The sequence below is a fragment of the Gossypium hirsutum genome, chromosome A02 (genome assembly GCF_007990345.1).
Source record: "Gossypium hirsutum isolate 1008001.06 chromosome A02, Gossypium_hirsutum_v2.1, whole genome shotgun sequence".
Classification (NCBI taxonomy): domain Eukaryota; kingdom Viridiplantae; phylum Streptophyta; class Magnoliopsida; order Malvales; family Malvaceae; genus Gossypium; species Gossypium hirsutum.
In genome coordinates this window covers 36,834,216-36,849,868 of record NC_053425.1, presented here as the reverse complement: position 1 = coordinate 36,849,868, position 15,653 = coordinate 36,834,216, and the positions used below count along the sequence as shown (strand labels likewise).

General features: G+C 34.7%; 1 protein-coding gene across 1 annotated transcript; it reads right to left on the bottom strand.

Annotated features, from left to right (window-relative positions):
• Window positions 1-889: 889 nt before the first annotated feature.
• On the bottom strand, window positions 890-6,205 carry LOC107951099 (leucine-rich repeat receptor protein kinase HPCA1). The gene is made up of 19 exons (XM_041086240.1): window positions 5,822-6,205; window positions 5,435-5,558; window positions 5,293-5,364; window positions 5,108-5,182; window positions 4,948-5,019; window positions 4,707-4,868; window positions 4,524-4,598; window positions 4,367-4,438; window positions 4,186-4,257; window positions 4,033-4,101; window positions 3,862-3,936; window positions 3,704-3,775; window positions 3,465-3,599; window positions 2,908-3,380; window positions 2,667-2,816; window positions 2,413-2,552; window positions 2,115-2,334; window positions 1,809-2,044; window positions 890-1,683 (listed from the first exon to the last, which is right to left on the bottom strand). Exons 1-19 carry the CDS (start codon window positions 5,904-5,906, stop codon window positions 1,165-1,167), a joined length of 2,898 nt encoding a protein of 965 aa, XP_040942174.1. The 5' UTR covers window positions 5,907-6,205; the 3' UTR covers window positions 890-1,164.
• Window positions 6,206-15,653: the final 9,448 nt, after the last annotated feature.

Genomic DNA, 15,653 nt, shown 5'->3' with positions numbered 1-15,653 from the left:
TTAACCCGATATGACGCAGTGGTGAATTGTAAGCAAAAATATATTGTATTGAAATATCTAAATGGTGGATTACTTCATGTTGAATTTGATAAACTGGATGGATTACCTAATGTGATTTCAACAATATCAACAGAGAAATATGGCAGAAAGGGGAATGATGCTTATCTTGCGTATGTGATGAATACAAAAGTAACTGAGTCAAAGATTCAATCAGTGCCAGTAGTATGTGAATTTCCTGATGTATTTCCAGAAGAATTACCTGGTTTACCATTGGATAGAGAAGTGGAGTCCTCTATAGATCTTGTTCCAAGAACGACACCGATATTAATACAAATCAATTTAAAGAAAATCAATTTAAAAATTTTAGAATTTAACGACTTAATTGAAAGTTAACTGTTCATATTTTAATTAAATTAATGAACTTTACTTTTAAATATTTAATTCATTTAAATTTAATAGAAGTAACATACTAAATAGATGTTTAATCAATTTTAAATGTATATAAATGAATAAAAAATATATATTTAAAATTTATTAATCTTTAAGATTTTATTTTATTTTATTTTTGCTATAGTAAAGTAGGCACATGGCCTAAACACGGCTAGAGCACATCCTTGGTACTGAGACTCCATAATATCAGCAAAGAAATACTGATTCAAACTTTGTGGAGATTGGTGGATAACATGGAGACCAAAAGGCATAGCCAACCTTGCTAATAATCTTAACATAGATTAGTATAATGTAAATTGAATATCTATTAACTTAATATTAAATAAATAATAAAATTAAAGAATTAAATAAGATAATTTTGTTAATTTTAAAAAATTAGAGGGTAGTACTATTTTAGGTGATGATAAAAACATACAACACTAACGTTAGAAATACTTAGTTTATCCCCAAAAAGAAAAAAAAATTTCATACAAAAATGAAAGATGGTACTGTTACATATCTAGTAGTAAACAGGATCACTTATGAAAATGCAGTCATACCTTTCACTAAATTAAGTCTTCCTTGCTTGTGTGTATATATATAACCTATATATATATGTAATAGTAACTCTATATATAAAGGAGATGTTGATCTAGAAGGAAAAAAAGAACTTGTGAAGATTCCTAGAGGAAAAAAAAAAAAAAGAATTGAAGAAGATGGAGGAAATTGGGTGATCTATTTGGGCTCAACTTTTGCAGAAAGTGTGTATCCACCACTGTAGTCGAAAGCATCACTATCACTGACATTGACCTCTTTCTTAGGTAAAGCATCGGCATAAGGATGCCTAAGAGAACCTTTTGCAACTCCGAAATCAGTGGCAGAGGACGAGGCAGAAGTAGTGGAGTTTGTATTCATCCCATCGTTTTGAAGAATGGTTTCAATGGCCTTTACCACGTCGCTCATTGTTGGACGATCTGTAGCTGAATCTTCAACACATTGCATTGCCAACTCCAAGAATTTCCCAAATCCTAGTAGATTTCCCGAGCTTCTTATGCACGGATCCATTAACTCCCTCAATCCGTAATGCTCGTCGTCCTTCGTATCCATCACGCTTCGCACCTCCCGCACTACGTACTTACCTTTCTCGATTGGTTGCTTAGCTGTTATGAGTTCAAGCATTACCACTCCAAAGCTATAAACATCACTCTTCTCGGTTAATTGCTGGGTCATGTAATATTCAGGATCTAAATAACCCTACAATGAAACAAATAAAATTCAAAGATTTTTGGAATCTCTGCATGTTTCATTATCATATCATATCATGCTATCGAGGGTGAAGCACTTATATATATAATAGAAGCATGTTAAAAGGCACTCACCAATGTGCCTTTAACTTGGGTTGAAACATGGCCCTTTGAACTGTCTGATACCAATTTCGACAAGCCAAAGTCCGCAACCTTTGCGGTTAAATTTTCATCCAACAAAATGTTGGTGGACTTAATATCTCTGTGGATAATGGGAGGATTTGCAAGCTCATGTAGGTAAGCTAGACCTCTAGCTGAGCCAAGAGATATCCGGAGTCTCCTTTTCCAGTCAAGATAAATGCCAGATCTCCCTACAACTCATGATTCCATGTCAGATATCAGGAGAGCTCATGTTAGGCCTTGTGCATAACTTAAACTTACCAGACAGGCTCTCTCGAAGTGTTCCATTGGCCATAAATTCATAAACCAGCATTTGCTCTCCTTGATCAAAACAAAACCCAACAAGACCGACAAGGTTTTTGTGATGAACTCTGGAAAGTAATTCAATTTCAGTCTTGAATTCAAGCCCACCCTGCATTGATCCATGCTGAGCTCTTTTAATTGCCACAGATTGTCCATCAGAGAGCGTTCCTTTGTATACCTGAATAGGACATAAAGGCTATCTCAGCAGCTGCAAACAGTAATTCATACAATCCCTCCAGCAAACTTGGATATTTACCTTCCCATACCCTCCATATCCTAGTTCATTGCTGTCAGAAAAATTATTAGTGCACTTCTTAAGTTCATCATAAGAAAACCACCTTGCTCCTTTCAACTGTGGTGCACCCCCACTGTCTTTGCCGCTTGGTGCCCAGGATGCTGGAAGATATAGAAGATCAATACACAAGAAACAATTCCACAGTAATGAAAGCCCGTTCCTGCCTACACCAAGCTGTTAAAATAGGAAACACACTGATTCCAAGTGTTACTTACCAAATGGGTTACTCAATCCGATAGCTTTTTCTGCACGTTTCTTTTGCCGAACAGCATATATTCCAACTCCAACGAGGCCTAGAACCAAAATGGCTGCCCCAGTTGCTACAGAAATGATTACTCCTTTGCTAACAGAAGTTCCATGTGAGGCTGAAGCATATTTTATATTTGATTTGTCAATCTGTTGCTTATACAGTAAAGATCAAAGTTATATAGTCTTGATAGTAAAGTCAAAAGTTACCTGGGAAAGGATAAGGAGAAGCAATGAAATAGTATGGTCCAAACTCTGGAGGAGGCTTGTAGGTTTGATTACTCAAATCAAATCCAATTCTCAGAACTTCAGATCTATTGAAGTATTCTCCGCTGGATGGAAAGAGTGCCAGCTGAATCTGAAGATAGTCATCGACATTGAAGAAGGGATTCTGAAGAAAAACTGAACCAGGTGTTAGGCCTAATTTGACCCAAAGGCTCATTTCTAATGAGTGGAACATATTCACATTAAACAGTTCCCTGAACATGGGTCCTCTGAAATACAATGTTCCTTCAAATGGATAGGCACATTCACAGCTTTGAGGGCTCAGCTTCTGATCAATGGGACATGATTTACTTCCACAATTAGCTAGGCTGGTGGAATAGGGCTTTGTATTTTGTTGCTGGATCTGACAGAAATTAGTATTCGAGATAGCAGTTGTGCACACAGGATTGCCTATAAGTCTGAATCAAGAAATAACATACTAAACAAATTAAGCATGGTTATCATTCTAGCTGATGAAAATTAACTCCCATGAAATGTCTTACATTAAAGTATTTGAATATCCAGATCCCAGAGTTATGGAGGAAATCTGGTTGTTCTGCAAATCAACAAGTTGAAGTTGAGTGCCAACACTATCACCCAGGTTCAATGTGCCATTGAAGGCATTGTTTCGTAGTTTCCTGTCAAAGGATCAAGATAACCTGCACTTAGTCATGCACCTTCTCTTTTTCTTAAACATTATAGATTTGTGAAATGGGAACTCTGGGTTTGAGTCAATACTCACACTTGCTGTATCTGTGGGAAGCTGAAAAGCTTTTCTGGTACGGGCCCTCGTAGTGATCCATGTTCAATAACACTGCACATTATAAAAATTTACAGTGAATTTTCATAAACAGTTGAAAAGGAAGACTTGGAATACTTTTTGGTGACTAAATTACGCACAGAGTGGTGAGCGACGATAAGGTTGAGAACCAAACTGGAGCTTCTGTTGGGTCAAATGAATTATTACTAAGATCCCTGTAAAATCAGATGGATCAGGTTTGAGCATCCATTACTATGGAAACAACATAGACCATCAACCTGAAGGATTGGAACTCCTATCATTAGACTTACACATAATTGAGGGTATTCATTGAGGTTAAGTCTGGTAAAGGGCCTGTAAGATTATTGTGTGCTAAATTCCTGAAAGGAAGCAAAATTTGCATCAGGAAATATGTTCATTCACCACAGTATAATCAAACTGAAAAGGTAAAATTTAATACTCACAAGTCATTGATGTTTGTAAGGTTGTTGAGATTTGAAGGGACCTCTCCCCACAAAGCATTTCGATCCAGTCGACTGTTGTGGATAGGATACATTGCAGTTGGTGTTAAGAAAGGAAAACTAATAGAATCAAGTAGTGGCGCAAAGGAAAGAAAATCAAGTTTAGGTGTTTTCTTTTACTCACAGAACTTCAAGAGTCTGAACATGTCCTAATGTGGATGGGATGTTCCCAGTTAATTGGTTTCCATCAAATAGTCTGTCATTGGAACACTAGGAACCATTAGGAGGAGTGCTGTGCTGCCAAACAAACCATATTGATGGATGGATGGATATCAACTTACATGTGTATTAGTACCATCTCAGAGCTGAAAAGTTTTGGGGGAATGGCACCCGAAAGCTTATTTTTATTGAAATGGCTGCAAGTTTACAAAAAAAAAAAAAGAGGAAGCTCTTACTTCATAAAATACTCAATGGTCTTAACATTAACCACACCAAAGTGAAGGTAAGCTGGAAAAGTAACTTACAAATGTTTAGCCTTTAAAAGGAGGTCCAATCCAGGGGAGGTGGGTGTTGAAACTGGGATAGCTCCCACCAGCTGATTGTCAGCAAGATCCAGCCAATACAGTTTAGAGAGCTTTCCCAATGAGGGAGGAATTTTGCCAGTGAAATTGTTTGAATTCAGGGCCCTGCATATGAAAATGCATGAAGGTTTAGAATTTCCAATGCCACTGATATATTCTATATAAATACTATGGCAATTCTTACAAGAAGGATAGCTCTGCAAGATTTCCAAGTTCTTCTGGAATATTACCAGTGAAACCACATCCAGCTAGAATTCTGAAAAACAGAATACAAAGAAAATGTAACAACAAGATAGTTGCAGTTGAAACTTGGATTCATCAAATCAGTAAAGTAGCATTCTTACAGGATATTAAGCTTTTCCAAATCCCCCAGTCGTGGCGACAGAGAACCGGTGAGATCCCGATTAAATGACAGGTCCCTACAGTAAAATTATGTTAAAAGTGAGAAGGTAGTAGATTTGAGTGAGAATTGCTAATGTAACAATGTAGTTCAGTTGTAAATTCAATTGTGGGTTCAAAGAAAACTCACAAGGATCTCAATTCAGTTAGGCCCCCAATGTCACCACTTAGTTTCCCTTTAAGACCCATGGTTGATAATCCCCTGAGAATGAGATCACATGAGTATATGGTAATGAGCACTAGAAGCGAACAAAATATGACCATCCACTCACAGTGCAGTCACCCTTGAGCTGTTGCATGTGACTCCTTCCCATGCTGTTCCACAAGGATCATCTGACTTATCCCAGCTTGGAGGTGTATTTTGCCATGAATCTTTCAAAGATTGGAGAGCAGCAGCTGCAAAAGCACCACTTTGATTACATTCCCAACAACCATACAGAAACACTTAATAAATGATGATTTTAAATATTTCGCTCAGATGTCCATTGGAAATTAACAATAAAATTTTCTGATGCTATCACAGAAAAGAACATTCAATGAAACTGGAAAGCAGAATCTATACATTTTATAAAACAGTGTATATATATTATATATCAGACAGCCTGAAGACACAAAGTAAAACCAAATCAAGAAATGAAGAACAAGGATATAGTAATCACCATCGTGAGGGTCTGTAACAGCAGAAAGGAAGGCAATATTTGCAGCAAAGAAAAGCAGGAATAAGAGCAATGAAAAGGGTGTCATGGCTGAAACTTTGGGTCGGCAATGGCTAATTGGCTAGTGGTTTTCAGTGCAGAGTTTGAAGGTCCACAGTCATGTTGAAACAGGAATAACAAGCATGGACAATTTTCAGCATGTTGTCCTTATGCGAACATATATGAGATTGAGATGATGGAGTAGGTGCGGTGCAGCAACAAACGAGAAACAAGGCAGTGAGCAATGTGGCCATTGGCAATGGCCTACCCTTTCTTTTCACTACTTCCTTTAATTGATTTGCCTTAGCTTTGAAGCTAATTTAAGTACCCCCCAACACAGCTTTAAACAAGGCCAGTTTGAAGCTATCATCATCGTAGTCATCATCACTTTTTCAATTAGAAATAAAAGTGGAAAAAGTGACCAAATTCTGTTTAGCATTTGATTTCAGAAATAGGCTTGTTTGCTACGCTGGCCTGGCCTGCCCTACCACCATGGCCTTTTTAGCACAAAGCACCTTCTCAACTTTTTACAGCGGCCAATGGAATTCATTTCTGAGCCTGGTTTAAGACAAAAGAAAGAATATTTTACAATAATTATTGCTTGCTATGGATATAAATGGAATGGATCACATTAATTTCCATTGAAGCAAACAAGCAAAAAACTCAATGTTTGGTAATTACATGGTAGGTGCAGACTAGTGGGTCCCTTCCTGCCCTGCTCTTACCTTCAGTCTTCAACCATCAACGCATGCTAATGCCAATTATTTTATGACTCAAATATGAGACATAAAGTTCCATATTTATGAAATATCTTACCAAATATGTCAAATTCTTCGTACAATTTTTTTCTATAAAAAAAAACGTTGGTCATGGAAATTGTTTTGCCTGGCCAAAAATATAATATATATATATTCCATTTCACTCTAAATAGAGCTAGTTTCTATGTGGTCATTTAAATTTTTTTTATCAATTAAATTATACAAATAATCACCCAATTGCGCTAGTGTTTTTTTTTTCGATTTAAGCACTAATGTTTGAATTTATTTCTATTTTGGTCACTTGTCGTTATATTGATAACAGAAAATGTAATAAAATTATACAAATAGTATACATAAAATTATATAAATAATAGAAAATACAAATTTTAAAAATATAATATACAATAAAATTATATAAATAATTTAATATTTGTAAAAAAATAATTTTTCACTTTGACTAGCATAATTTTAATTTTTAATAAATTTGGTAAATGATTTGATCCTAAATCAATTAGTGATACGTATTGCTTATTGTGAATTTAAAAATTAAAAAAATAATTAAAAATAAATAGAACACATCAAAATCTCTTACTTATAAAATTAAAAAATATATATCTTTATCGATGTAACAAAAGGAAATTCAATTAATTATTTCACATTTTTTTCTTATGAAAAATTAAATGTGCATAATTTTTTTCTTACATGATTATTAAATGAACAATTAAATTTTTAAAAGTCATAATTTTTAACTCTGAATTTAACTTCCAATTTCAAGGATCAATTTAAGAAATGACTGCTGCTGGACGAAAAAGAAGAGAAAATGGGGTTGATGGGGAGGGGGGTTTCTCATCCCCTACAAAAATATCAACATGTGAGCCTTGGGCCTACATCCAACAACTTAAGTTTAAAATTGTTCATTTGAAGCCCATTTCCTTAATACGAGTTTCCATGGTCCAAAATAATTTTGAATGTTAAATATTATATTTAAATATAATTTTTATATTACCCTTTTACGGAAAAATTATCATATTTTCTTATTTTAACTGTTTCTTCTCAAAACTCGATACATAAATCAATTAAATATCATAATTCATAATAAATCTTTAATATAAGTCTTTAAGTGGTGGGAATTATTTTTTCCCTTTTTTGTAAAAAATAAAAAAATTATAATTTAGTCCCTACACATTTCAAAATTTACAATTTGATCCTTTTATTACATTTTCACTTTTAAATTCTTTTCAAAAATTTTCCATCTCAATTATCAAATTTGATTCTATAAGATTCCCTCATCCAACTTATTTTCCAAATTTTCTCATTAATTCATTATATACATTTCAGGAATAGTGCCACGTGTCCAGAAAAAAAATGGTTTATTACAATAGCCGAACGTGGAAGATGAGAAAATGAATTTTCGCTTTCCACTAAACCATTCTCATATAATTAACCTTATTTATTTAATAATAAACAATAAAATCAATGGCTAATTAAGCCTTCATACAAAAGATAATGGAAATCAATGGCCTTGATCATGCTTGCCCACTAAGTCTATTAATTATTGATTAATTTTTTCAAGGACAAGGAAAATTGCTAATCAAGGACATGCACAAAGCTTCAATAAAAAAAATCTCATTATACTCACCTTATAATTTAGTTCTTATATTGTTAGTAAAACAACTTAGTCTATTTAATTACTATTTGACTTTATTTATTAATCTTATATTCAACTCACTAATTTCTCAAACCAGGTTTAAAGCATTTAGCCTTGAACCAAGTTTTCTAACAATGATGAAAATCGGATCGTTACAATTAATTCTTTTTAGCTCATTTATTCATAGTTGGGAAATTTACACTTTAAGCCCCTATACTTTTCAAAATTTCTAATTTAGTCCTTAAAGTGACTTCCATCAACTTAATATTCAATCTAAAACAACCTCATGTTCCACAATCTTTCTCAATTTTTCATTTTCCTTAATTTGATCAAATTACATTATCATTATTAACTTTTTCAAATTTGCAATTTAGTCCTCTTTCCACATTTTCTCATTCAAAATTTACTTTATTGATTTCCAACAATAGATCCTCATAACCTTTTTGTAACACCCCTTATTCGTATTCAACGTCGGAACAGTATACGAGGTATTACCGGACTTACAAAGTAAGCAAATGTACAAATCGAGTCATAAATTTGCATCCAAATTAAAACCATTTGTATTCAATCATAAAGTCCCTAATACGAGCCTACGAAGCCCAAAACATACTTTGGAAGTGGTTCGGGGCTAAACCTAGTACTTAGGAAAATTTTACAAAACTAAGAAAATTTTTCTATGATCAGGGGTCACATGCCCGTGCGGTTTGGGACACGCCCGTGTGGTTAATTTAATTTTCATAAAATAGGTGCATACTTCACACGGTCGAGACACACGCTCGTGCCTAAGGCTGTGTCCCTCACACAGTTGAGACACACGCCCGTGTCTCTGCCTGTGTGCTCAATTCTGAGCATTCTGTTTCTCAAAATTAAGGTGCAGAGGACATACGGTCGAAACATATGCCCATGGACTATGTGTCACACACTGCCCAGACACACGCCTGTGTGCCTACCCATGTGGACAAAATAAAGGCTATTTACTAAGTCATTTGTCGCCCTCATTTACACCTACACACACAAGTTCAATGGCATAATCCATGGCATATTTAAGCAACCAAAACATCCATAATCAAGGCTAAATCATATCATTCATTACCAACACTTAACATATTTACTATAGCATATTTTACCAAATCAATTCATATCAAACTCACATTCACAAATGTCAACATGAATACTTTCATCATACATAATTCTACTTAGAATTCCTAGCACACCAAAGGACCAATCTCATCCATTTCACAATAAATCATTTAACCATAATAAACATATAGCAACCCATTACAAAGCAAATAAACAAAAGGCATTAGCACATATACTTATAGAAATTGGCTTAAACCATTTTAGCCAAAATAAACCAATTACATGGCTAAATACCAAATCACCTTAAACAAATATAAGCCAATACATTTGGCCAAATCAAATGACACATATAACAAAGTGACCAAGTCCCTATGCATGCCATATTCTCAAAATGTTTAAAATCATCGGTACCCAAAGAACTGTTGATAGTGTGATGCAATCTCCGATGATCTCTAATCAGAGTTAGCTTGGTGACACTATAAAACATGGAAAATAAAACGGAGTAAGCTATATAGCTTAGTAAGCTCGTATGAAGAAATAAGCAACCTTACCATACATTAATCACACAAGTGATATAACATAAGATAACATAATTTACCATAATTTACCATAATCTCATGATCATAATGCACTTCCATCACAACTTACCTTGAAATCATCATTTCATAAATTAATAATCATAAACTTTGAGTACATACCTATACCATCTCATAATAATTTCATACTTAGTCTCATCGTTGTCATACCCATGAACCACTCGGAATAATAATGTTGGATACTTGGGAATTTTTCAAACTAAGTGCCACATATGTAGCCAATGCTACCTCAATCTCATATCACATTGTTGCTCTATAACATCCCGAATTAGAGTCTAGTTGGAACAATGGTTTTGAGACGAAAAATCTGAAATAGAAATAATTATTTGATGATCCTTGATATGATCGCATGTTTGTGTGAAATTTTCATGAAGAAATTATATACATAAGATGTTTAATTTGACTTTAGGGACTAAATTGAATAAGTTGCAAAACTTGTGTTCTAGAAGCTTCAAGCATGAAATTGTATTGAAATATTAATTAGAGGTCCTTAAATAGAAATTTTACCAAGTTCTAAAAATTTAGACAAAAATGGACATGAATAGGAAAAATTTGAAAGAAAAGCCTTAAGGGCATTTTGGTCTTTTGGTTAATAAAAGAATAAAAAGGGAAAAATCAAGAAAAAATGATGTCCATCTTCTCTAAGGGTGCCAAAACTTAGGAAGTCTCCATAGCTAGGGTTTTCAACATTTCAAGCTTGATTGTAAGTGCTCCCTAGCCCCGTTTTTAATGTTCTTTGCATTTTTGAAGTTGTCATCAACCGATCTACCTATTTCTAGCCATATTTTGAGCTAGGGTTCATGTATGAAATTTGACCCATGTGTGACATGGTTTTATTTTGATGTTTAATGGAGGAATATGAAAGTTTGATGTATGATAAACATCTTTTACTAAGTGATTTTCAGTGAAAACACCTAAAAAGAACTTGTTTGCAAAAGGTGTAAAAATGAGTAGTAAAATGTGAAATAAAGGAAAATGTGGGCTAATATGAACATGGTGTAGGTTCGGCATGACTTGAACTTGGTGTAGGTTCGGCATGACTTGGGTAACAAAGAAAATGCATGCATTTCATTTTACGAGCCTAGGGCTAAAGTGTAAATAAGTAAAAAGTTAGGGGTAAAAAGGTAATTTTACCAAAGCATGTGTTATGAGTCGATATGAGTAATGTGTGTATTGAACAAGTTAAATTTGGAATTATAGATCAAGGAAAACGTGATTCGGGTCTTGATCAGGGGAAAAACAAGGTTTCTGAGGATTAGGCTTGTTTCTATAATTTTGTATCGAGGTAAGTTCATTTGCAAATAATGCAACATGTACCATACTTTAAATGCTTTAATATTGCCTGTATGGTAAGTACATACATATTTAATGTGATGTTGTATCATGTGTTTATTGCTTAAATTTTATCATGAATTATGCTTTGATTATTCCATGAATATGTAATTGGTGCTATGAGTATTAAAATCAACATTACGAGCAAGTTCCTTGGAAATGTGGTATCGAAGAATCCGTTTGAACCTTAGGAATAGTTTAAGATACAAGTGACATGTCACTAGTAATTATGTGATCTGAACTCATTGAGTTGTGATCTGAGTTCATGATATATGTGAACATGTTTTGGCATTCCAGGTACTAGTCTTGTATGTTCTACCGAGGGCTGGATAGTCCGATATGTGTTGCGGATACCTGATAGCTTGTGTGAGTAGCCAGTGTAGCTACATCCTGACCAATAGCTTGTGTGAGCAAACCCGTAATTAGCTCGAGAGCGAGCAACATGTGATATGTGATATGAGGTAGCGTTGGCTACATATGAGGCACTTAGGTGCGAGATTTCTGTAACAACCCGATTTTGGGGCTAGTCGGAACAGTGGTTTCGAAAACCACCATTTCAAAGCCATAGAAATTATTTTATTATTATTTTATGTGTTATGACATGATTATATGAATGCATGAAAATTTTGGTGAGATAATTTTAGCGATTTCATGCTTAATTGCGAAAAAGGACTAAATCGCATAAAGGGCAAAAGTTTTGGTTTACTACCCAAATGTGTTAAATAGCTAAAAAACCAAAATTTAAGGCCTTTAAAGGGAAATTAGACTCTATTAAATAGAGGTGGCCGGCCATAGGAGACAAGATTGGTCTAAATGTCAAAGTTAAGTGACATTTGGTGACTTAATTGATTAAAATAAAACAAAAGAAAAAGGGCTATCATCTTCCTCACCTCTCCACTGAAATTTTCAGCCATTCTAGGGGTTTTAGAAGCTCAAAATTTCAGAAACTTCTCATCCTTTCAAGTAAGTGATTTAGATGGTTTTTATTGATGATTTTTGCATTTTTAGGACCCTTATAACATGAGCTAGCTAATGAGGGGACTATATTGCAAGATAGTTAAAAGTCTAGGGTTTTTCCATGAGAGGATTCATGTTGTTTTCTGAAATTTTATGGAAGAAAATGAATCATGGTTGTGAAATAAACAACTTTTGTGAAGTAGTTTTCATGGAAACCCTAACTAAGGACCATTTTGCATAAGCTATGAAATAGGTGATAAATGTCTGAAATAATGAGAATTTTGAGATGCTATAGTTATAAAATGAATTCAGTTAGGCTTGGCTAATAAGAAAATTCAATAAAAATAGACTTTCGGGCCTAGGGGTAAAATCATAATTTTTGCGAAGTTTAAGGGCAAAATGATCATTTTACCAATGTATGTGTCTCAAGTTGAATTGAATGATTTGTGTATTAAATAAGCTAAATTTTGACGTTTTAGATCAAGAGAAATGTGATTCGGGTCTTGATCAAGAGAAGAACAAAGTTTACGAGGATTAGGCTTGTTCCCATCATTTTGTGTCGAGGTAAGTACATATGTAAATAATGTGTCATTGTAGCTTATTTTTAAACGTTTTATCATTATCATGTATTATAATCTTACTTGTTACCATAGAAGCATAAACATTGTGATATAAAAGTAATCTACATGATGAATAAGTACGACAACCTCAGCTTAAGTATAAAATCCCGTTAAACTTCAGAAATAGTATAAGATACAAAAGGTATGTCATGAGGAACTATATGGTCTGAAATCATGAGTTATGTCTGAGTTCATGAGATAAATGTTATATGTAATGTGGGTCCGGGTACTGACCTTGAGTACAGACTTGTGAGTAGCTCAATGAGCGGGCATTACATGATAGAGTTATGGGTCCAGGTACTGACATGGCAAAAAAAAAGGCCCGTGAGTAACTCAAAATGCGAGCATTACAAAGTACAGGGTAGCTCTGACTACTCATATGACACTTAAGTGTAAACTTTCTGTGTATCTATTCATATTTCGAGTGTTCAATGGGTAGTTTGAAGAATGAGTTGGGGAGAATTTCAATAAGGTATGTTATTAGAGAGAATGAAATTGAGATATTTTACGGATGATTACAGGTATGTATGCTAAACCCATGAACAAGACCTTAGTGTGTGATGATGTGTAGTAAGTATGCATAAAGGAAGTGAAGAGTAAGATAATGAGCTTAAAATGAAATATCATTTAAGTATGATAAGCCATTGTTTGATGAATTTTTTTTATTACACTTATTTGCATATATGTACTTACTAAGCTCCCATGCCTACCCTCTTTCCTTTCCATTTTCTTATAGTGCCACCAAAGTAGCTTGTAGATCATCTCCTACATCGAGGAAGACATCCACACTATCTTTAAAGCACTTGGTTTAACTAGTTTCATCATTTTGATTATGGCATGTATAGGAACTTTTGATTTTATTTTGGTGTCACATGGTTTTGGGGCCAAATGTATTGGCTTGTTTTAGTATTTGACTCATTTTGTATAAGGCCATGAAAATGGCTAATTTTGAAAGTCATTATATGAATGTAAGATAGTCTTTCATGAATGTGAAATTGTTGGCATGGTTGAATATATGAAATGTATATAGGCCTTAGCTATGGTTGTTGGTTGAAAAATCATATTAGGTTAGACTTTGATATGTTGGTTGGTATAAAATTTTGTTTTAGTGTGGCATAGGGCTTGGTAAATAGTATTATAATGTCCACATGGATAGACACATGGGCATGTGTCTACGCAGTTTGTGACACACGGTTAGCCCCTTGGGCGTTTACATGGCCTTGTGTCCCCTGCACGTAAATTTTACAAGTCAATATGCATGATAGTAAACACACGGGCAGAGACATGGCCATGTGTCTCAGTCGTGTGAAGGGCACGGCCTAGCACACGGGCGTGTGCCTTTACCGTGTGACCCTTAAGGGTTGCTGACGTCAGAAACAGAATGTCAAAGTTTTTAGACATGGGCTAGGACACGGGCGTGTCATGGCCATGTGAAGGACACGGGCAATAGACATGGACGTGTGTCAGGCCGTGTGAAAAACCCTGTAGGTTCGAATTTAGAATTTAATTCACAAGGGTATAGGACATGGGCGTGTCCCTAGATGCTTAGGCCGTGTTATAATGACCACACGGGCATGTTGCCCTTCCACACGGGCATGTGCCCTATTTCAAGAGTTATTTTATTAAAGTTAGCTAAAGGACTCGAGTTGGTCCCGAATGATTTCCAATGGATATTTGGGGCCCCACAGGCCCATATTAAGGAGTTTAGACAAAGTTCGAAAAAGTTTTAAATTGATCAAGCCTTCATGATTTGAAAACGTTGGAAATGCATGTGTTTAAGTTTAGTAATGCCTCATATTCTGTCCCGGCATAGGGCATGGGTATGGGGTGTTACAATTCTGATGTATCCGATGGTATTCCAAGTGTTCAACGGGTAGTTCTAAGAGAAGTTAATGGGTAATTTTGATGATTATGTCGAAGACGAGAAAGTAAGTTATTTTGTGCAAGTGGGCACAAGTATGTACATTGAACTCATGAGAATGACATGAGATATAATGAACTTGTGGTGAGAATATACATATATATATGAAGAATGAGTTTAAGAGATTTGATAAAATGCAAGATTATGTTCAATATGTTAAATGTATGGTTAATACTTGTTTAAGTTGCATTTTATTTACATGTGAACTTACTAAGCTTGAAAGCTTACCCTCTTTCCTTTCCCTTTCTTATAGTGTCGCCAAGCTAGCTCGGGGATCGAAGGATGTAGGAGACTCGATCACACTATCAATTGAATATTTGGGTATAGCTAGTCTCATCATTTTGAGTATGGCATGTATAGGGACTTAGTCTTTTTGTTATCTGTCATATTGATTAGCCAAATGAGTTGGCTCATGAAAGTACTGTGATTATTTGGTATACGGTCATGACAGGTGGCTTATATTGATTATTTGGTTTGTAACCCTAATTATTAGTGCATGCATGCAAATGTGCTTATGCTTTAACGTGGTTATAGTTGCTTACGGTTGATGAGTGTGATGGATGGCATGTCTGTTTGGTGTATGAAATATGATTAATGTATATGAAAATAAAGGTGATGTAAGTGTGTAACTTGAAAGTAGGTTAGTAAAGATGATAAACAAATATGAAATTGGTGTGGAATGCCATATGAAAGCATGATAGTTTGAATAGCTGATATGTTGACATTACCAAGTCATAATTTAACCATCAATGTGAATGCTTGAGTAATCAAATATACCATGTTGCATGTCATGAAGTGAGTGTAAGTATGTGAATGTTTAAGGGTGGCAAATGGCTTGGAAAATAGCCTAGAAACTGTCCACACAGTTAGACACACAAGCATGT